Genomic DNA, 17,961 nt, shown 5'->3' on the forward strand with positions numbered 1-17,961 from the left:
TAATGTCACAATGTGATTGGGATGCCTTATACATGCTATTATTTTTTTTTAAAGATGAAATGTGATCCAATGTGTAGGATGCAAAGATATGTTTAATGTCACATCTATCTTGACCCCAATTTCAGAGCGGGCAGAAATGGACAAGTGGGTTGCAGAAATAGAACACAAAGTTGCATTGTGGGTCTGCCCTTTAATAAACTGCTTTGGAGGCTGGTGTGATAAAGGCTGCCTATTTCTGCTTCTTGAAGCTCACCTGCTGAACTCCACACACAGCAGAATGATGTTTTAAAATTAGAAATAAATAGATCATTGCCAACCCTTCCATGTTTCTTGCTGTCAGTTGAATTACATAGATGAATGACAGGGATTGCTAAACAGTGTCCAGATTTTCTTCCATTCACTTTGGTATGCATAATATCATAGTGACATTTCTTGCCTTATATCTCCTGTTCTCTGTTTCTTGCTCTATCAGAGCAGAACTGAACTACCTGTTCAAATTATTAACGTGTGTCAATCGGACTGGCATATGAAGACGAATCACCACTTCTACCTCTTCCATTGATCTAAATCCCACACAGAAAAACACATGTATATACTTATAATTAGGTTCTGTCTATTTGCAAAAAATAATGCACACATGCACACAGAGAAATCTAACAAATCCCTACAACTCAACCTTTAAAAGAGGAGTCCTTTTCATAGGGCAAGTCTGACCCCTGGTGCTTGAGATGAGGAACTTCATCCTGGAATAATAATGCCTTTGCTGTTTGATCTCTACAATCTTTATTTCTTTTTAAACTTGGATTAGCCTTCAACTTTCAAAATACATTACAGAGCCAAAGAAAAAAATAATGAAAGCAGACCCACCCTCCAAGGTTTTTTTTTTACATCAATAACATTTTTCTTTTTGCTATTTTCATAACTGTTTTTGTTTTGTTTTCAAAGACTTTTTACTCTTAATTTATTTAAAAGGGGCCTTTTTTAAAAGAAAGCAAACAAAACTTCAGTGCAGGGAGGGGATGCAATATGAGAAGTGTAATTTTAATGATCTTGCAAACTATTGCTGAAGAAACTAATAAAATCAAAAATGCTCAATAATAAATGAAAACATTATAGTTTGTTTTAAAAACAAATTTACTTTTAAAAATCAAATATGGCTTTCTTAATGACCTGGTTCCAATTGGTTGGCATCTTCATTTTTAGAATAGCTGTTCATACATAGTTCTACTCAGGGGTGAAATCTAAATATTTTTGCTACCAGTTCTGTGGGTGTGGCTTGGTGGGCGTGGCTTGGTGGTGGGGTAATGTGACTAGGTGGGCGTGGCTATGTAACCATGTGACTGGGGGATCAAAAGACAGAAACTCATTGACAATGTCCTGCTGGAGCAAAGTTGGACTAGATGACCTCCAGGTCCCTTCCAGCCCTGGATTATCCTCTGAAGCGGCATCTAGTGCCAGGTTTGTACTCCTTCCTTCCTTCCTTCCTTCCCTGCCTCCCTCCCTCCCTCTCTCTCTCTCTCTCTCTCTCTCTCTCAAAAACGAACCACCCCCCTTCACATTCCATTTTTCCTCCCAGTCTACCTGAAGCCTGCTAGCCAAACCAAAAAAATGGGGGGGGGGATTCCGTTTTTCCTCCAAGCAGGCTTCAGGGAGGAAAAACAGACTCTCCCCCCCCCCTCCGTTTTTTGGTTTGGCTAGCAGGCTTTAGGGAAGCCTGCTGGAGGAAAAACCTATTCCCCACCCCCCATTGAGCCACACGATCATCAGAGGTTTTTTGTTTTACTTTTAAAAACATTTTTTCAGCCGAAGAAAAAATGCTTTTAAAAGTTAAAAAAAAAACCTATGATTTAAAAGTTAAAAAAAAAACCTATGAGAATGCGGCTGCGCGGGTGATAGATGGAGCCCCCCATGGCTCCCGCATAACACCCATCCTGCGCAGGCTGCACTGGCTACCTGTGGCCTTCCGGGTGCGCTTCAAGGTTTTGGTGACCACCTTTAAAGCGCTCCATGGCATAGGGCCGGGTTATCTACGGGACCGCCTACTGCGACCAGATACCTCTCACCGACCCGTGCGCTCTCACAGGGAGGGACTCCTCAGGGTGCCGTCAGCTAGGCAGTGTCGTCTGGCGACGCCCAGGGGAAGGGCCTTCTCTGTGGGGGCTCCCACCCTCTGGAACGAACTCCCCCCAGGACTCCGTCAACTTCCAGATCTTCGGACCTTCCGTCGCGAGCTCAAGACTCATTTATTCATCTGTGCAGGACTGGCTTAGATTTTTAAATTTAGAGGGGTTTTAAATTGATTTTAATATTTATATTTCTATTTTTAACAATTGGTATTATTAATTATTGGCATTAGAATAAGTCTTTTAATGATTATTTTAATTTGTATATTGATGTTTTTATATGCCTGTAAACCGCCCTGAGTCCTTTGGGAGATAGGGCGGTATATAAGTTTAAATAATAAATAAATAAATAAATAAATATGATGATCGTGTGGCTCAGCTGGGCATGGGGGCAGGAAGCATTTTTGCTACCGGTTCTTCGAACCACCTGCTGCCATCGCTACTGGATCGGGAGATCCAAACCGGGAGCATTTCACCCCTGGTTCCACTTCAAAAGGTGAACAAATCTGAATTATTTCCTCCATTTTGTTGTCCTTTGCATCCTAATAAAGAATCCAGCAGCTCATAGCTTATATTACTATTTAACTATTTAGTCACTATAACAAAGGAAACAGTAGAAAACAAAACTTCTATTAGGTTATTATACTATTAGAAACAACATCTTAGTATTGCTATTGGAACAGTAATAATACAGGTAGTCTCGACTTACAACTATTTGTTTAGTGACTGATCAAAGTTATAATGGTGCTGACAAAAATGACTTATGACTGTTGTAGCATCCCCATGTCACATGATCAACATTCAGATGCTTGGCAACTGTATTTATGACAGCTGCAGTGTCCCAGGGTCATGTGATCACAGTTTAGGTCCTTCTGATAAGCAAAGTCAATGGGGAAGCCAGATTTACTTAAAAACTATCACTGACAACTGCAGTGATTCATTTAACAACGGTGGCAAGAAAGGTTGTAAAAGGGGGTAAAAGTCACTTAACAACTATCTTGCTCAGCAACAGAAATTTTGGGCTCAGTTCACTTCAATCTCTGTTTGTTGGACATATTTCGTAGTCCTCTGATTATCTTTACTGATCTTATCTTAAGATCCAAGTAGTCCAAGTAGTCTCAATTTTTCTTAAAGTGTGATGCCCAGAATGGTATACAATACTAAAGGTGGTCTGATCAGTGCAGGGGGAAAAATAAAAATATTAATTTTTGTTTAGAAAATCTAATAATTCCATTTATGCAACCTAAAATTGTGTGTCTGCATGTGTACTTGGAAGCTACTTCATACTGCCAAGTAATGTTTAATTTGTACCATTACTCTTTTTCACAAATAGTATTACCATCCTATATCCCTCATGTGCATTTGTTTCCCAAATAAATCATTCTGCATGCACTTTGCATTGTTAATTTCATTTTGTTATTTTCAGAACATTTCCTTAACATTTCAATACTGTTTTTTCTTTAAAGAAATTATTTCTGTCTTCTGGTGTTTTAGTTATACCTCTTCAGATTTTATATCACCTCTGTCTTCACATCCTTATCCAAATTGCTAATAAAATCCATGCTTTTTGAAAGACATGCAATTTAGTTTTGAAAAATATTTTTTTTCATCTTCTTTCAAGCCTTAAAAAAGGACAGATTCCTAGTGAATGTTTTTTTTTATTTATGTATCGTATTTTATAAGGCCATTCACAAAATGTGACTGTGGGCAATGTACTGTCAAAATATAAAAATGCTTTTTTAAAAGAAAAAAAAATAATACAAAAATTAAAATTACTATTAAAAGACTAGGAGAGAGTGTCAGATATCACAAACCATGGAGCCATCTCATCTCACTTAATCTTGCTTGCAGAATGTCACCTCCTTCAGTCAAATGAAAAAATCCCAGCCAAACTGTGCAAGACTTTAGCAGCCTGTTTGGTGTAGTAAAGCTGCCAATCCAAAATATGGACACTATGAGTTCTAGTCCCCACCTTAAGTATGAAAACCCACCTTAAGTATGAAAACCCACCTGGATGACATTGGACCAGTCACTCTCAGCCTAACTCCCCTCAAAAGAGGAAGAAGTATTAGATATGTTTACCATCTTGAGTTATTAGAAAAGATAATAAAGGAGGATTTAAAACAATTGTTGCCTAGAAATCCATTGAGATATATATGTAAACAATCTCTTTCACATTAGAATGAATGATGTGGCTTGCTCTGGACTCTAACCCTTTGGATAATTATTACCTTTAAAAGATAACCACATTCAGTTCAAGTATTTTAAAGGAGCGGCAGTCTGATCAGTTAACATTAGATGAACATGGCATTTCACATCAGCCTATAATAGTTATAATTGTCTGTTGATGCCACCATAATATCAAGTCTTTTGACATCTCACTTATTCTTGCTTGCATGTGACCTCCTTCAGTCAGTCTAATGAATAATAGGCTACCATTTGGGGTTTTAGCAAATTCAGCACCATCCATCTTCATTTTTCCTCATTGACTTCCCACTGTCTTTTTGCAGCTTTAGATATTTATATGAATTACTGCATTTATCACTTAAGCATCATTCTTTTTCTTTGTTCACACATCTTCTAAAATTATTAATAGAGATGCTTTAACATCATTCATTTTAATCTTATAAATGTTTCCCAACTGCTATTAAATAGGGATGCATCCTACAATGGGGGAAAGAGCTCTTCATATGAGAATGGTGGAAGACAAAAAACAAAACAGGACCAGAACTTCAAAATTCAACTTCCTAAGGACACCCGTTTTGTTACTTAGAGAGGGACTTTTAATAGATCACAATTGAAAAGATATCAGTGAAAGATATATAAAAAGCAGGGAAGAAAGGTAGTTATGATAATTGGACAAAGCTTCTCCACTTTTTCTTTGATGATTAATATGTTAAAAATTATAAGGCTTAATTTTCAATAATGTGCTCTCATTGCATAAAAAGTACACTTATGCAAACTAGAGATGTTTTGTTAGGTGAATATTTATACACAGACTTATAAGATGTACATTTTGGTATCTGTCTTTGCCACATCAAGATAGAGCAGTTAGCCTTCTATACCCACTAACTATATTTCTGGGTTATGAAAATGTGTGATTTTCCCACAAACTTTGCTCCCTCCCTGCCTCCCTCTACTTCCCACTCACACAGCAGAGGTGCTATTTAGCACACAGCAGGTTCTGACAAGTTCTGGAGAACCGGTAATGGAAATTTTGAGTAGTTCAGAGAACCGGCAAATACCACCTCTGGCTAGCCCCCGAGTGGGGAAGAAATGGAGATTTTGCAGTATTCATCCCCTGGAGCAGGGTGGGAATGGAGATTTTGCAGCATCCTTCCTCTGCCATGCTCACCAAGCCACACCCTCAGAACCGGTAGTAAAGAAATTTGAATTCCACCACTGGTAGATGGGCTATGCAAGGCTTGTCACTCAGATTACTGAGATCATTCTATAATTGGAACAAAGAAACAATTCCATTCTGTCTACTTACTAGGACTGCATCCTATATTTTTATAGGACAATTGAGATATTCAGCAGTTCAACTGTCAAGGATTAGTTTATTCCAAAGAAAAGGCTGGTTAGCCATATTTTTCTGTACACACACTTGAATAACTGTTTCCTGGCTCATTTTCACAGAATATTTTCGACAGCTTCTTCAATTAATGACTATTCCATCTTTTAAAATAAACAACTTTGTGATTTTAGCCAACAATCAAAAAGTATGCAGCAATTTTCCGGTGATTTAGGCAACTCTTAGGGAAATTGTTCCCTAGAAAACCAGTCACATTATAAGCTTCCTAAATTCGTTTCTAAAACAAAATTATATTTTTTTAAAAGAATGCTTACTGCTGTTTAATCCCAAATTTAAGAAATTTTTTATACAATAGGATTGCTCATAGCAAGAGTTTTGATATATTGTATGTAGTTAATTGAAACCAAAAGTACAACTGAACGATCATAAAAGCTAATGAACCTTCAAATTTCTTACACTGCTAATGTCAATGCTCATCCCTATTTAATATAAACAGGGATTTAAATAAGGTACCTGGGAGGTTGCTAGCACATCTGAGGCTGTTTCTACATATATATTTCCAGGGAGTATTAAAAATAAATCATATTCAATACTCAACCTCTCTGCATTTTCAAAGCAACCATTATGAATTGATTTATCTGAAGTGTAGCTAACTTGTTTAATTCAAGTATTCTGCTAGAACAATTTCCCCACTACTTTCAAATGTGGTTTATTCCCCAGCATGATTTTTTTTTCTTTTTATTCTGTATGAAAAATATATTTACTAACCTGTGAACAGCCAAATGTCCATAGCAGCTTCCAACTCGGAAATGAACATCCCCGTTTAATATACCTGAGACCTACATCTTGCTAAGGTTTCAGGAGTGTTACATACAGTACGTAGCAATAGCACTTAGACTTACTGGTATATACTGCTTCATAGTGCTTTATAGCCCTCCCTAAGTGGTTTACAGAGTTAGCATATTGCCCCCAACAATCTGGATCCTCATTTTACTGACTTCGAAAGAGTGGAAGGCTGAGTCTATGTTGAGCTGCTCAGAACTGAACTCCTGGAGTGAGTAGTACTGCATTCTAACCATTGTGTCACCATGGTCTCCAAAAAGAAGGGGATATAAATCTTTCTTCCCTCCAAAAATGTTAAAACAAAACCAGATCGTATAGTGGAAAATATGATACATTGAAGCATCATTATCATAAGTAACTTCAATTTTGTCAAGGATATTTGAGGGGCTTAGCCCGCCGTAATTTTTTTCTCATTATCAGTTTATAGTTGGAATTAACATTTAAACCTCTTAATATATATATATTAATCTCAGTGTAGTCTTTATTTTGATAACATTAACTTTGGCCCAAGACTTAATGGGACTTTTAACTATCAAATTATATTTACTTAAATTACATGTACACATAAATTGAATTTAGCATATTGTGACATAATTAAAAAAAGATATAAAGCCAAATGTTTTATGCAGCCTGTGCAAATGGTAAATCCTAATCTTTTACAGTAATTCATTAGCAGCAGCAGACCTGGAAGAGTCTGTTGCAGCAAGAGGTAACTGTGGTGGCATGCCGGAGGATGGGGCAGAGGCTATGATGGATGTGTGACCAAAGGAATGGTCAGCTGTGGCCCCGGGGCTGTTGGAGGCATCAAAGAGGCTACCTGAAGGCCGCGGGGTCGCTGGGACATGGTGGTTGGGCTCTTTGGAGTATGGCGAGCTCCGGGTCTCGACTGATGTAGGTCCTGACCCGACACCGTCAGGCACATTTCCCCAATGGTCGGAGAGGAGAATCTCAGAGGAAGACAACTGGAGCTACTCCACAACTGTGGGTAGTCAGACTATTGAGGTCCTGCAAGAAATGTATGGGGCTGCTGGGTTTCGGGGTCCGGGGCCAAGTGGTGGGTGGCATGTTACCCATTCCACACCCTGGCTTTTGCCTCAACCACACCAACTGGGAGAGAGAGGTGTCTGGTTCCCTGGTGGTGTCCAGCACATTGGGCCACATCACAACTTGACCTCAACAGTCCATAGGCACCTGTTGAACAGGCAGTAGTTGGCAGGGAAGGTCATTGTCAAGTTTTTTTGTTTCAAGTGATAAGCCTGTAATTTCTATAAATTACTGGAAATTCAATAGTTCAGTAGTTTTCCCTTACGATTCCTAGTATTTTTTGTTAATAACTTTCAAAGAACTTTTAAATTGTTCCGAGTGTATTAACTCTAGTTCTCGTAAATGAACAAACCTTTATTTTTTTTTTAAAAAAGTCCTTCTTAATATGTTCTATAAAAAGAGAATTCTTATAAGAACATATTCAAATACCGTGTAGAATTTGTTGGCTTATAATAGTTAAACTTCATACTTAAGAGTCCCTGGAGTTTGGTTTGAGATTGCAGTGGGCTATCTGAAGAATCTTCAATTTGATAAAAGTAGAGGAATCTTGTTGTTCTTTTTAATTAATTTGAAACGATTTTGAAGTACATATAAAAGTGTATTCTCTACATTCTGTATTTTAAAACAAATATCTATTAAATTAAATTTCTAATATATATGCTTGTAATTCCTTCTAAGTTTAAGAAACATGCTTCTAATTTCCATAAGAGATTTTTAAATAAATATAACATGTTTATTATGTTAGTGATAGGGGCACTATGGTTTCGAACCAGTAACTAAGTTAAGTAACTACTACTGGTCAGAGGGTAGGCTGAACATCAGCTGGAAAGCAGACAGCCTAGGTTCGACACCCAAGTGCCGTGCAAAGGTTGAACTTTCTTGCCCCAGCTCCTACCTATCTAGCAGTTTGAAAGCATGAAAATGCAAGTAGATAAATAGGCACCACTTGATGTGAAGGTAACAGGATTCCGCGTTTCGCCGCACACTCTGCACTGTAATATCATACTGACCACATGACCGTGAAACTGTCTTCAGACAATACTGGCTCCCTTGGCTAAGTAATGGAGATGAGCACTGCCCCCCAGATTCAGACACAACTGCATAGGGGAAACCTTTACCATTACCTATTATGTTAATGATAGTTATTTAATTTTATATTTTCAATTTAGCAAAGCATTACCAAGACTTCAAATAAAAGCAATGTTTTCTTATGCGAAGGAAATGATAGCCAAAACACCTCAAATTATTTTATTAATTAGATTGTCACTCTATCAGCATATTTTGAAGGAAAAGTCATAGGAACAAGCAATCCCCCTCCCCCTTGAGTGCATTACCTTGGGAGATCAGGGAATACTAGGAAAAAGGTATTGTCACAATGTATGTTATGTTCTGTTTTAGCAGAATCCTTGTAAATAATACTCCCATTACAAAGGTAAAAATACTACATTTGCATTTTAAAAAATAAACGAAGTGGATATGGATTCCAAGTTCTATTTAGTACTTGCATTCTTTAGGTTTTGCCTTTTATATTATAATGTACTACTTAATGATGTCACTGCCTGAAAATAGCTGTTCTGCAACAGCTCTCTCTTTACCCAAGTAAAATTATGTAATTATTTGGAATTTAATGAATTAATATTTCTTTGAATAATTTTCAGGATTTTATTGCCTTTAAATATTATTAACTAAAGTGCAGGGAAATGTACTTTTACGACATAGTAGAGAACATCTACTTAATGTTAATACACCTCAGTGTGCATTTACAACGGCATTTTTGAGAAAGGGATGTTGAACTGTTTAATGCAATTTGGAGTTTCAAGATGCAGTAAAATGTGGCAACATGTGAAGTGTAAGTACGCATTCATTCCAAACAAAAATAAAGTTTTATTTTATTAGAATTTTTAAATCATATCTAAAGCAGCTCCAATGCTTTTTTATTTTAATTTCAAACTGCATTTGGAAACATTGAAGTTCCGCATTACCATGTTTATTTATAGTAATCAAGAAAATAAATGCGAAGAAAGATTCTATCCAACAATTTAAACACAAAAATTGCATGTGAAGAAACATTCTCCTTCCATGTTACTGATGACTGCAATAATTGTAGATCACTAGATCTTTATGATAAGCCAGTGATAAACAAACATATATTAACAGCTTCAAACGGTTAATTTTTTTTATCAACACTTCTTACAATTTCACTAGTGCAAGACCATATTTTTTACCTGATTCAACTTGAAACACAGAATGCTGAATACAAAACTATTCTTTCTCCCCTTTTTAAAAAAGTGCGTCATATAACCATACTTAGACTAAAATATTTACAAGCTAGTGGAACACTGTCTGTCTCCATCTCTTGTCAGTGAGGAAAGGCCAAAGTGATTCCTTGATCCCAACTTGAAACGGAGTATGATGACCAATGCCCAGCATCAGAAGACGGGAACAGTCAAGCTGAGCATTCTTAGGACGAGGAGCACCCAGCACTGGGCTATCTGTAATCTTTAATTTAAAAGATGAATGTGCTTATTATTCAGAATAAAAAAATACTGAAATGCAGTAGTTTCTAAAAATCCTCTCTCTCCCATCCCAAAACCACTTTTCTCTCTCATAGTATAATATCAGCAAGAAATCCTGAAATCTGCCAAAAGTGCAGAACAGAATCACAGATTATCTGCCAAAACGTCTATCCATATTTTAGTCACTGAATCAAAGGTACATGCATACATTAAAGTCATTTGTGTCTCCTGAAAAGAAGCTTCTAAAGCAGGGGTCCCCAAACTTGGCAGCTTTAAGACTTGTGGACTTCAACTCCCAGAATTCTTCAGCTGGCTGTAGAATTTTGGTAGTTGAAGTCCACAAGTCTTAAAGCTGCCAAGTTTGAAAGCTTATGTTCTAAAGGTAGCCTTTGACTGTAAATAGAGCAAAAGTTGCTATAAGCTGTGCTCAACTTACAACCATTCATTTAAGGATCATTCAAAGTTATAATGGCACTGGAAAAAGTGACACAACTATTTTCCATATTTATGTCTGTTGCAGCATCCTCTTGGTTATGTGAACAACGCTTGGACACATGGCAACAGGTGTATATTTAAGACGCTTGCAGCGTTCTGGTGTCATGGGATCACCTTTTGCAACCTTCTGACAAGCAAAGTCAATGGGGAAGCCAGATTCACTTAGCAATAGTATCACTTACTTAGCAACTGCAGTGATTCACTTAATAATTGTGACAAGGCCGTAAAATGGGACAAAACTCACTTAACCATAGTCTTGCTTAGCAACAGAAATTTTGGGCTCAAAGTTGAGTTCTACCTCTACCTTAATTTTCACTTTATTAGAAAACTAGAGGTAGACAGAAGAGATATAGAGGAATTCATTTCTATATTCAATAAATTTGATATACTTTAAAGTCTTTCTTTTCTAATTTTCCAGGCCCTCAGGTGCCTAGAATTTCTTGCACTTGCCTTCATGCAATCATTTATTAGGTGAGTGTTTACATAAAAGGCAACGTAAAAGGACAATTCAGATATTACTCACTGAGATATGAGAAACTATAATCAAAAAGCAATTTTTCATCCTTTTCAAATACCATCTTAATTGCAGCTGAAATTTCTGAGTTACATTGTTATAAGGTTATCACTTAAAATTGCAACGACAAAAACAAACATTGCTTCTCAAAGAGCCAAAGGAAGATCAAATAATTGGCTAATCAATTTCAAAATTAGATAAAGAGAATTATTCCTCAAGTTAACATTCCATAGCAGTATATTAAAAAAATGCCAAATATTTACCAACTACAAGTTAGCTCATTCCGATTAATTACTTACTGGTCTTAAGTGGCTACTAGGAAGATTGAAAGCATCAGCCATAGCACATGCCATTTCAAACTTAGTCATCTGTTCATTACCAGACCAGTGGAATGTTCCCTTAATGGATGGATCCTTGGGAAAGCAACAAACACGTACAATTTGAATTCATTTTCAGGAAGGGGAATATAAATTACAAGCTTTGTGGGAAGCCACTAAATAATTATCAAAAGCAACATTTAATTCAATGCACTGTTTTTTGCATTATTAGAACATATTTTTCTGCTACATAATGCAATACTTACTATACATGTATGCAACTCAGGTACATGTTACTTTGTACACAATAGTGTTACTAGAAAAAAACTCAAAAAGAATAGTTATGGCTGTTTTACAACTGTTTTTGTTGTTATTGTTACACATAATTTCTAGAACTCCAAGATGCATTAATATGATGCAACATTTTAAAAACAATCTCAGTGAGCTCTCTGAATACTAAAAGTTTAGACTTGGTTAGAATTATCTGATGCTTTAAGTGTTAAATGAATACAGCTCCTGAACACACAGCATTTAGATTGACAGCAGGAAGCTTCCTAAATATAATGAACATCAGAAAGACAGGTGTATTTTTAATCACAGCTATTTCTTTTTTAAAATGTTTCAAAATTGGCAATACACACACACACACACAGAATATATAGACACACAGGAAGGAGGAGTTGACGAAAGAACTTTTGTTTAAAACTTTGAATCAACTAGCTATGTTTTTTTCAGATAAGCATAAAAAAAAATCTCTATTTTTATTTTTCATCTTCCACCAATACTATTGTTCTGCCACCATAGAATTCCTATTTACCTATTATATCAATCTTAACTACAGTATCATACATTGTATCGAAAATTTTAACCAGGTGAACTTGTACATGTTTTAATCAGAATTACATTGTTCGTATTTCACTGTAATCAGATAGACATGTTCTAGGAAGTCTGCATGTATTTTTGAAACCTCAAATACATAAAAAAATTATATGTAGACATTGAACATGTGAAGTAGTACTTCAAACTTTGATATACTACATTATAAGAAAGTTCTTACCACCATTCTCCTCTCAGCTAGCTGTCGGCAAACAATGGCTACATCCTTGACATATGTTGGAAACCTTTCCTGCCAGTGGTCCATGTTGGCTGATTTGTTATTGAATTGCACCTTATCAAACATAATTGTCACAGCACTTTCTTCCAACTTTTCAACTTCTCCATATAAAATAGGGATTCTAAGGATAGCAGCACCTAAGACAAAAGAAAGAAAAGCCATAAATGTTGCACAAATCAAAATACATATCCACGCAATTGCCCAGCATGCTATAAATTTCACACCAATAGAAAAAATGAAAAAGGGACAAATTTAACTGGGATAAGCCAAACTATTTTACATAAGATATGTGAACAACAACAACAACAAAAAGGCTGGAAACTGCTTCAAAACTGCTTCTGGCAATGTTTCCTAGAATAATTTCAGTGTCAAAATGAACTCCAGCTTTGTTTCCCATAATAATCTTGACAATAAAATATCTCATAGTGCAGTATTCTTAAGGTAATAATACCTGGGAAACTACCAACATGACCTTACAAATTCAACAGGTTCTGAAATATATACAAGAAATATCATTTAAAAATTCAAAATACAAAGTCTTTGCAACTTTTCATTTCATTTCAGCCTTTCCTATTTCTATTATCTATGTAATGCACAACTCATTCAGAGTATGTTACCTTTAATTATCAGTTAGCCATAATACATTTATTTAACATTCTTTCATTCTTTAAATTTTTCCCTCAAGAACATAGCAAGCCGATTCTTATGTACACATCCAACTAGCAAAAAATCTATGGAGATTCTCAGTCATCCAGGTCATGGTTTTCCCAAAGGTGCTTTTTCAAGAGGCATTCCTTGTTTTTTTTCTTTGAAAACACAGTTTCACTTCTCATCCAAGAAGCTTCTTCAGCTCTGACTGGATGGTGAAAAATGGAAGTATTTATATTCCTTGAAGATCATGGTCATTTGCATTCTTTTAGAGAGTCATTGAGGCAACCTGGAGGTTTATCCCTGTCCTAAGGGTCACCTGAGTAGTGCAAACAGATATTGGGCCTTCTTAGATGCAGGATGTTTTCTGCTCTTTGTGCTTTCACTGTTGAAGGCAGGCTGTTGGAGATGAGTGTCTTTGTTATCTGCACCTCAAACTGAAGGGCAAATGGTTCCTGTAGTCTGCTTTTTTTTCCTGGAAATCCATTCATAGCCCCACACCATTCGAAGGGCGTTCATTCCAAAGTGCATAGCTAAAAGCCTATAGAAATTCTTAGTCATCCAGGTCATGATTCCAAAGGTACTTTTTCAAAAGGCAACTGGACTTTGTTTTTTCTTTGAAGACATTCTTATCCAAGAAGTGAAACATCTTATGAATTAGATGTTAAGTAATTAAAAAGAAATATTTTCTACTGGAATTTCCAAAGATTACTTTAGAAAAGGATGGATATCAGATTCTTTCTGTATGTGTGTTAGCGCTTAAACTAATCTGACTCATATTGATTTGGTCCTGTTCTGTTCTGACTCCATCAAATCTGTGAACATAAACTTGGGGATGGGGGGAATGTAGTAGTTAAAGATATAAAAGTGGCATTGAATTAACATTCCAAAAATATGGAATTTCAATGGAAAATTAATCTTGGTAGATGAAAATAATACAACATTCTAGGTATCGAGTTCAAGAGATTGGCTCTTGAATCCTTTTTCAAATCTTATTAAAAAGATGTCAAAATACGTTTTGATATGGTCTAGGTGTCTAAGGCCTGAGCTACTTTTGTATTAATTATTTGGATTTTCCCTTCCTTTCTTCTTAGCTCATTTTAACCAAAATAATATATCTTTTTATTGTAATGTTATCATTTATTGTTTTTATTGTATTTCACTGCTATAAAAAAATAAAAGAGAGAAGGGGAAATGTATACCCAAAAATAAACTTACCTTCATTGTTTTTTAAAACTGCTCTTTCACCTTCTAGTTTGGTTCTGCCATAGAGATTTAGAGGATTTGGTACATCATTCTCCTTATATGGAGGGTTTGTTCCATCAAATACATAGTCTGTACTAATGTAGATCAGAAATGCTTCCACTTGAGCTAAATTTGAAAGATATTTATCATAATTAAATGTGTAACTAAGGGACTATTCCATCTGGCTTTCAGTTCTTCAGTAAATTATACCACTTAGAAACTTGCTAAATTATACCAAAGACCTTCTATTTAAAATAGAAATCAGTAGATCCCACATTCTTCTTTTAACAAGCCATGTTATAAAATTAACTGACAGAAATGCTTCAACTCTGGTCGAACTACCTACACTTTGAATATAGAAGATAATAATTTAACCTTATTTAAAAAAAATCAGTATTTTTTACCTGCTTCTTTTGCTATAATTCCTGAAGCAGTCACATTGAGCTGAGCAGCAGCATCTGGTTGACTGTCTACAATATCTGGCCTTCTCTCAGCTGCACAATGTATTATCACATGAGGCTGGAATATACACATATGAGTAAGTTCATTCAAACAGGGCCACTGAACTTTCATTTAAATATCCGTTATCTACCTAAAACTTTGTTATATTGCTGAAAGACTAATTTACCTGAGATCCCCCAGAATGTATACAATATTTATCCTTCCAAAATTCTTTCCCTGTTTAGCAGTTTTACTTCCTTGTTCCATTCCAAAGGATTTCAAACATACAACATGAAGTAAAGAATTCTAGCACTATGATCCTACTTTTAATAAATTCAATAAAATACTACTTTTCTGCAATATCATTTTTTCTAATTAAATAATTTTTAAAAAATAAATAAAGTCCCAGTTGTTTAAAAGCAGAATATTCCTGCTGCATAATGAATAAGATATGCTAGTATTTAGGAAAACCTGTTAAATTATTGAGCAATTCTGAACAATATAAGAAACATTTCCTTTCCTTTAAAAATTCTCACCTGAAAATCTTGAATTACACTGTGAATAGCAGCAGAATCTAAAAGATTAACTTGTTCAAACAGAGGTCGAGCTCTACTGTAACCACAGCCAAGAGTGTGCCAATGATTTGCTTTAAATTCTTTATAAACAGCTCTGCCAAGGAGTCCAGTGGCACCAGTAATTAGGACACGTCTATTTGGGATATCAACATCTTCCTAAAACAAAAGAAAATATGATCTATAGTCGTATAAAATTATCAGTGTTTTTTCCAGAACTGTTGCATGCTTCTCTTGCATATCTCTTTCCCTTATTTTTACATTCAATTGAACGTAAGCCACAGAACAGCAGCTACAATAATTATCTGTGTGGTAAATAAAGTTCAACTATTAAAGATAACGTACTATGTACACCTTCCCCCCAAGTTTGTAGTCACAGATTTGATGTTGTCATAACAGAACAGGATCAAATTAATATGAGTCAGATTATGGTAGTTTAAGTGCTAACACACATACAGAAAGATAACATACTACAGATGACTATAACTTTTCATTGCATATGATTGAAATTGATATCTACAAAAAGGTTAATTGAAAAAAATTATGTATTCTTTTTATTCTATTTGAAACTGTCAAGACAAAATCTTTCCAAGACGGGTTTTTTTTAAAAAAAAAAAAATGAAACAATACAAAATTACTTTTCTTTACCTATCAACCAGTAGGTTTTTCTATCAAGATTCTTTAAAGACAGAAAGGAGAAACAGAGTTACCAAAACTTCTACTGAAGTTTTACCTTAATTATAATTATTCCAGAAAGCATTTCCATTCCAGACGGATCAATGACTTTTAGCAGGTTTCTGGAATTATAGCTGATGTACACTAATTGTAATTCCAACTGCTTATAAAGAATAGTTATTGGAATTACACAACGTTGATACTGAGAGGTATTTTTCTTTACTCTTTCATGACGTCTTTTTTAGATTGCTAGTTCTATCTTGCCTTTGTTGATTTGTAGATTTGTCTGGTGTTCCATGTAAACTTAGGAGCAAGGGCATAAATGCTCTGAAAATGTAGCTGATCAGCAAAGGGTTAATGGAATTTCATATCCCTATCAAGCACTTAAACTAGTTTAAACAAATACAAGGTCTGTCCTTGAAGTAGAAAAAGCCCTTGACAAATAATAAAATCAGCATTTTTCTTTACTTTTTGTGACTCTAAGAACTAGGAATGATTACTTCAGGCTAGGCAAAAAGTAAGGCATTCTTATAGGAGGGGGGATGCAAATGACTGATCCCACCTCAGTCAAGAAAAAGAGCCCCCACGTCTGTCCAGAGTAACCATTAGAGAGAAAAAAACCTTAGGAATTTCATTAGAACCACAGTACTGCTGTAAGGTATTTTTTTAACTAGGCCCATGATAATGGAACTGTGAATATTTAGTTTTATGCAACATTTGCAGTTTAAGTGTTCGCCTCCCGGGATAGGCTGTTTTTCATTCAACAGCGATTTAAACAATCACGTGTGCGAGTGGCTTATTTTAACAACTCTCCTCCCACGCAGAACTAACGGGAACAAGGAAAGTCCCTCCGCAGCTAGCTAGTTCGCTCCCTCGCCCCGAGTGTTTACAAGCGTTCACCCAACCAGGCACCCTGAAGCTGGATTTGAACCCCAAGCTCTAATACCTCCTCCCCCCCCACCGGTAACTAATGCTGGCTGGGGATTATGGGCGTCCCGATCCAACCACATTGGAGGGAGCATGGAGGGAAAACTGCCATATAAACCCAGGCACGGGAAGGAAACCCTCTCGGAGCGGAGAGGGAGATATGCGAACCCAACTCAACATTTGCAGCTCCGAGGACCCCTTTAGGGCGTCGTCCGCTCCATAGGCAAGAGCAAGGAAACCGTCGCCAAAGCCGAGCAGCCGAGGCGGAAGAAGGGCGAGGCGGCGCAGAGGAGGCGCGGCTAGTTTGTTTACCACGGAAAAGCCAGCAGGGAGGACGAGGAAGGGGCGGGGGGGGGTTGGACGACGCCTTAAGAATCCTTCCTCACCTCTTCGAGCCAACAGCTCCCCGGCTCAAAATGGATGCGGAGCCCTTTCTCCCACCCGACCATCCCTCCTGCCTTGATCCGTAGGCGCCGCCGCCTCCGCCTCCGCCCGCGTTCAGCTAGACTGTGGCGGCGGCCGTCGCCCAAAGCCCACCCGTTTCCTCCAGCCGAGCCTCGGATTGGTCCTTTCCTCCGCGGGAGGCGGAGTTCAGAGAGAGCGCCTCACTGCGGACGTGCGGACGGCGTGCGCTATGGAGGGAGGGGAGGGGCAAACCCGACCCAGTTTTTCGTCTTCGAGATGGCTTTGCTGGCTTCTTTGGGAGCTTAACTTTCTGAACTGGACTTCCCGCAGTATGTTTGTGTATACGTACACACACACACACATATATATATGTTTCTACATCTATATGTTTTAGAAACTTACCCACCCTGAGAAAGCAGCCAGGGACCGCTTTTTGTACATTTTCTTATCCCGGAAATATTAGAGTAAAAAACAAAAAATACTGTATAATTATTTCATGCTTATGCTTATATATACTGTTGTGACAAAATAAATAAAATAAATAAAA

General features: G+C 36.7%; 1 protein-coding gene across 2 annotated transcripts; it reads right to left on the reverse strand.

The window, feature by feature from the left end:
* Nucleotides 1-9,422: 9,422 nt before the first annotated feature.
* On the reverse strand, nucleotides 9,423-17,555 carry MAT2B (methionine adenosyltransferase 2 non-catalytic beta subunit). 2 transcript variants are annotated; one of them, XM_058170639.1, is made up of 7 exons: nucleotides 17,396-17,555; nucleotides 15,372-15,566; nucleotides 14,799-14,913; nucleotides 14,368-14,520; nucleotides 12,445-12,638; nucleotides 11,370-11,483; nucleotides 9,423-10,044 (listed from the first exon to the last, which is right to left on the reverse strand). In XM_058170639.1, exons 1-7 carry the CDS (start codon nucleotides 17,456-17,458, stop codon nucleotides 9,874-9,876), a joined length of 1,005 nt encoding a protein of 334 aa, XP_058026622.1. In that variant the 5' UTR covers nucleotides 17,459-17,555; the 3' UTR covers nucleotides 9,423-9,873. The 2 variants fall into 2 exon arrangements, with proteins under 2 accessions (XP_058026622.1, XP_058026623.1); XM_058170640.1 differs by lacking the exon at nucleotides 17,396-17,555 and adding an exon at nucleotides 16,141-17,135.
* Nucleotides 17,556-17,961: the final 406 nt, after the last annotated feature.

The sequence above is a fragment of the Ahaetulla prasina genome, chromosome 2, assembly GCF_028640845.1.
Source record: "Ahaetulla prasina isolate Xishuangbanna chromosome 2, ASM2864084v1, whole genome shotgun sequence".
Taxonomy (NCBI): domain Eukaryota; kingdom Metazoa; phylum Chordata; class Lepidosauria; order Squamata; family Colubridae; genus Ahaetulla; species Ahaetulla prasina.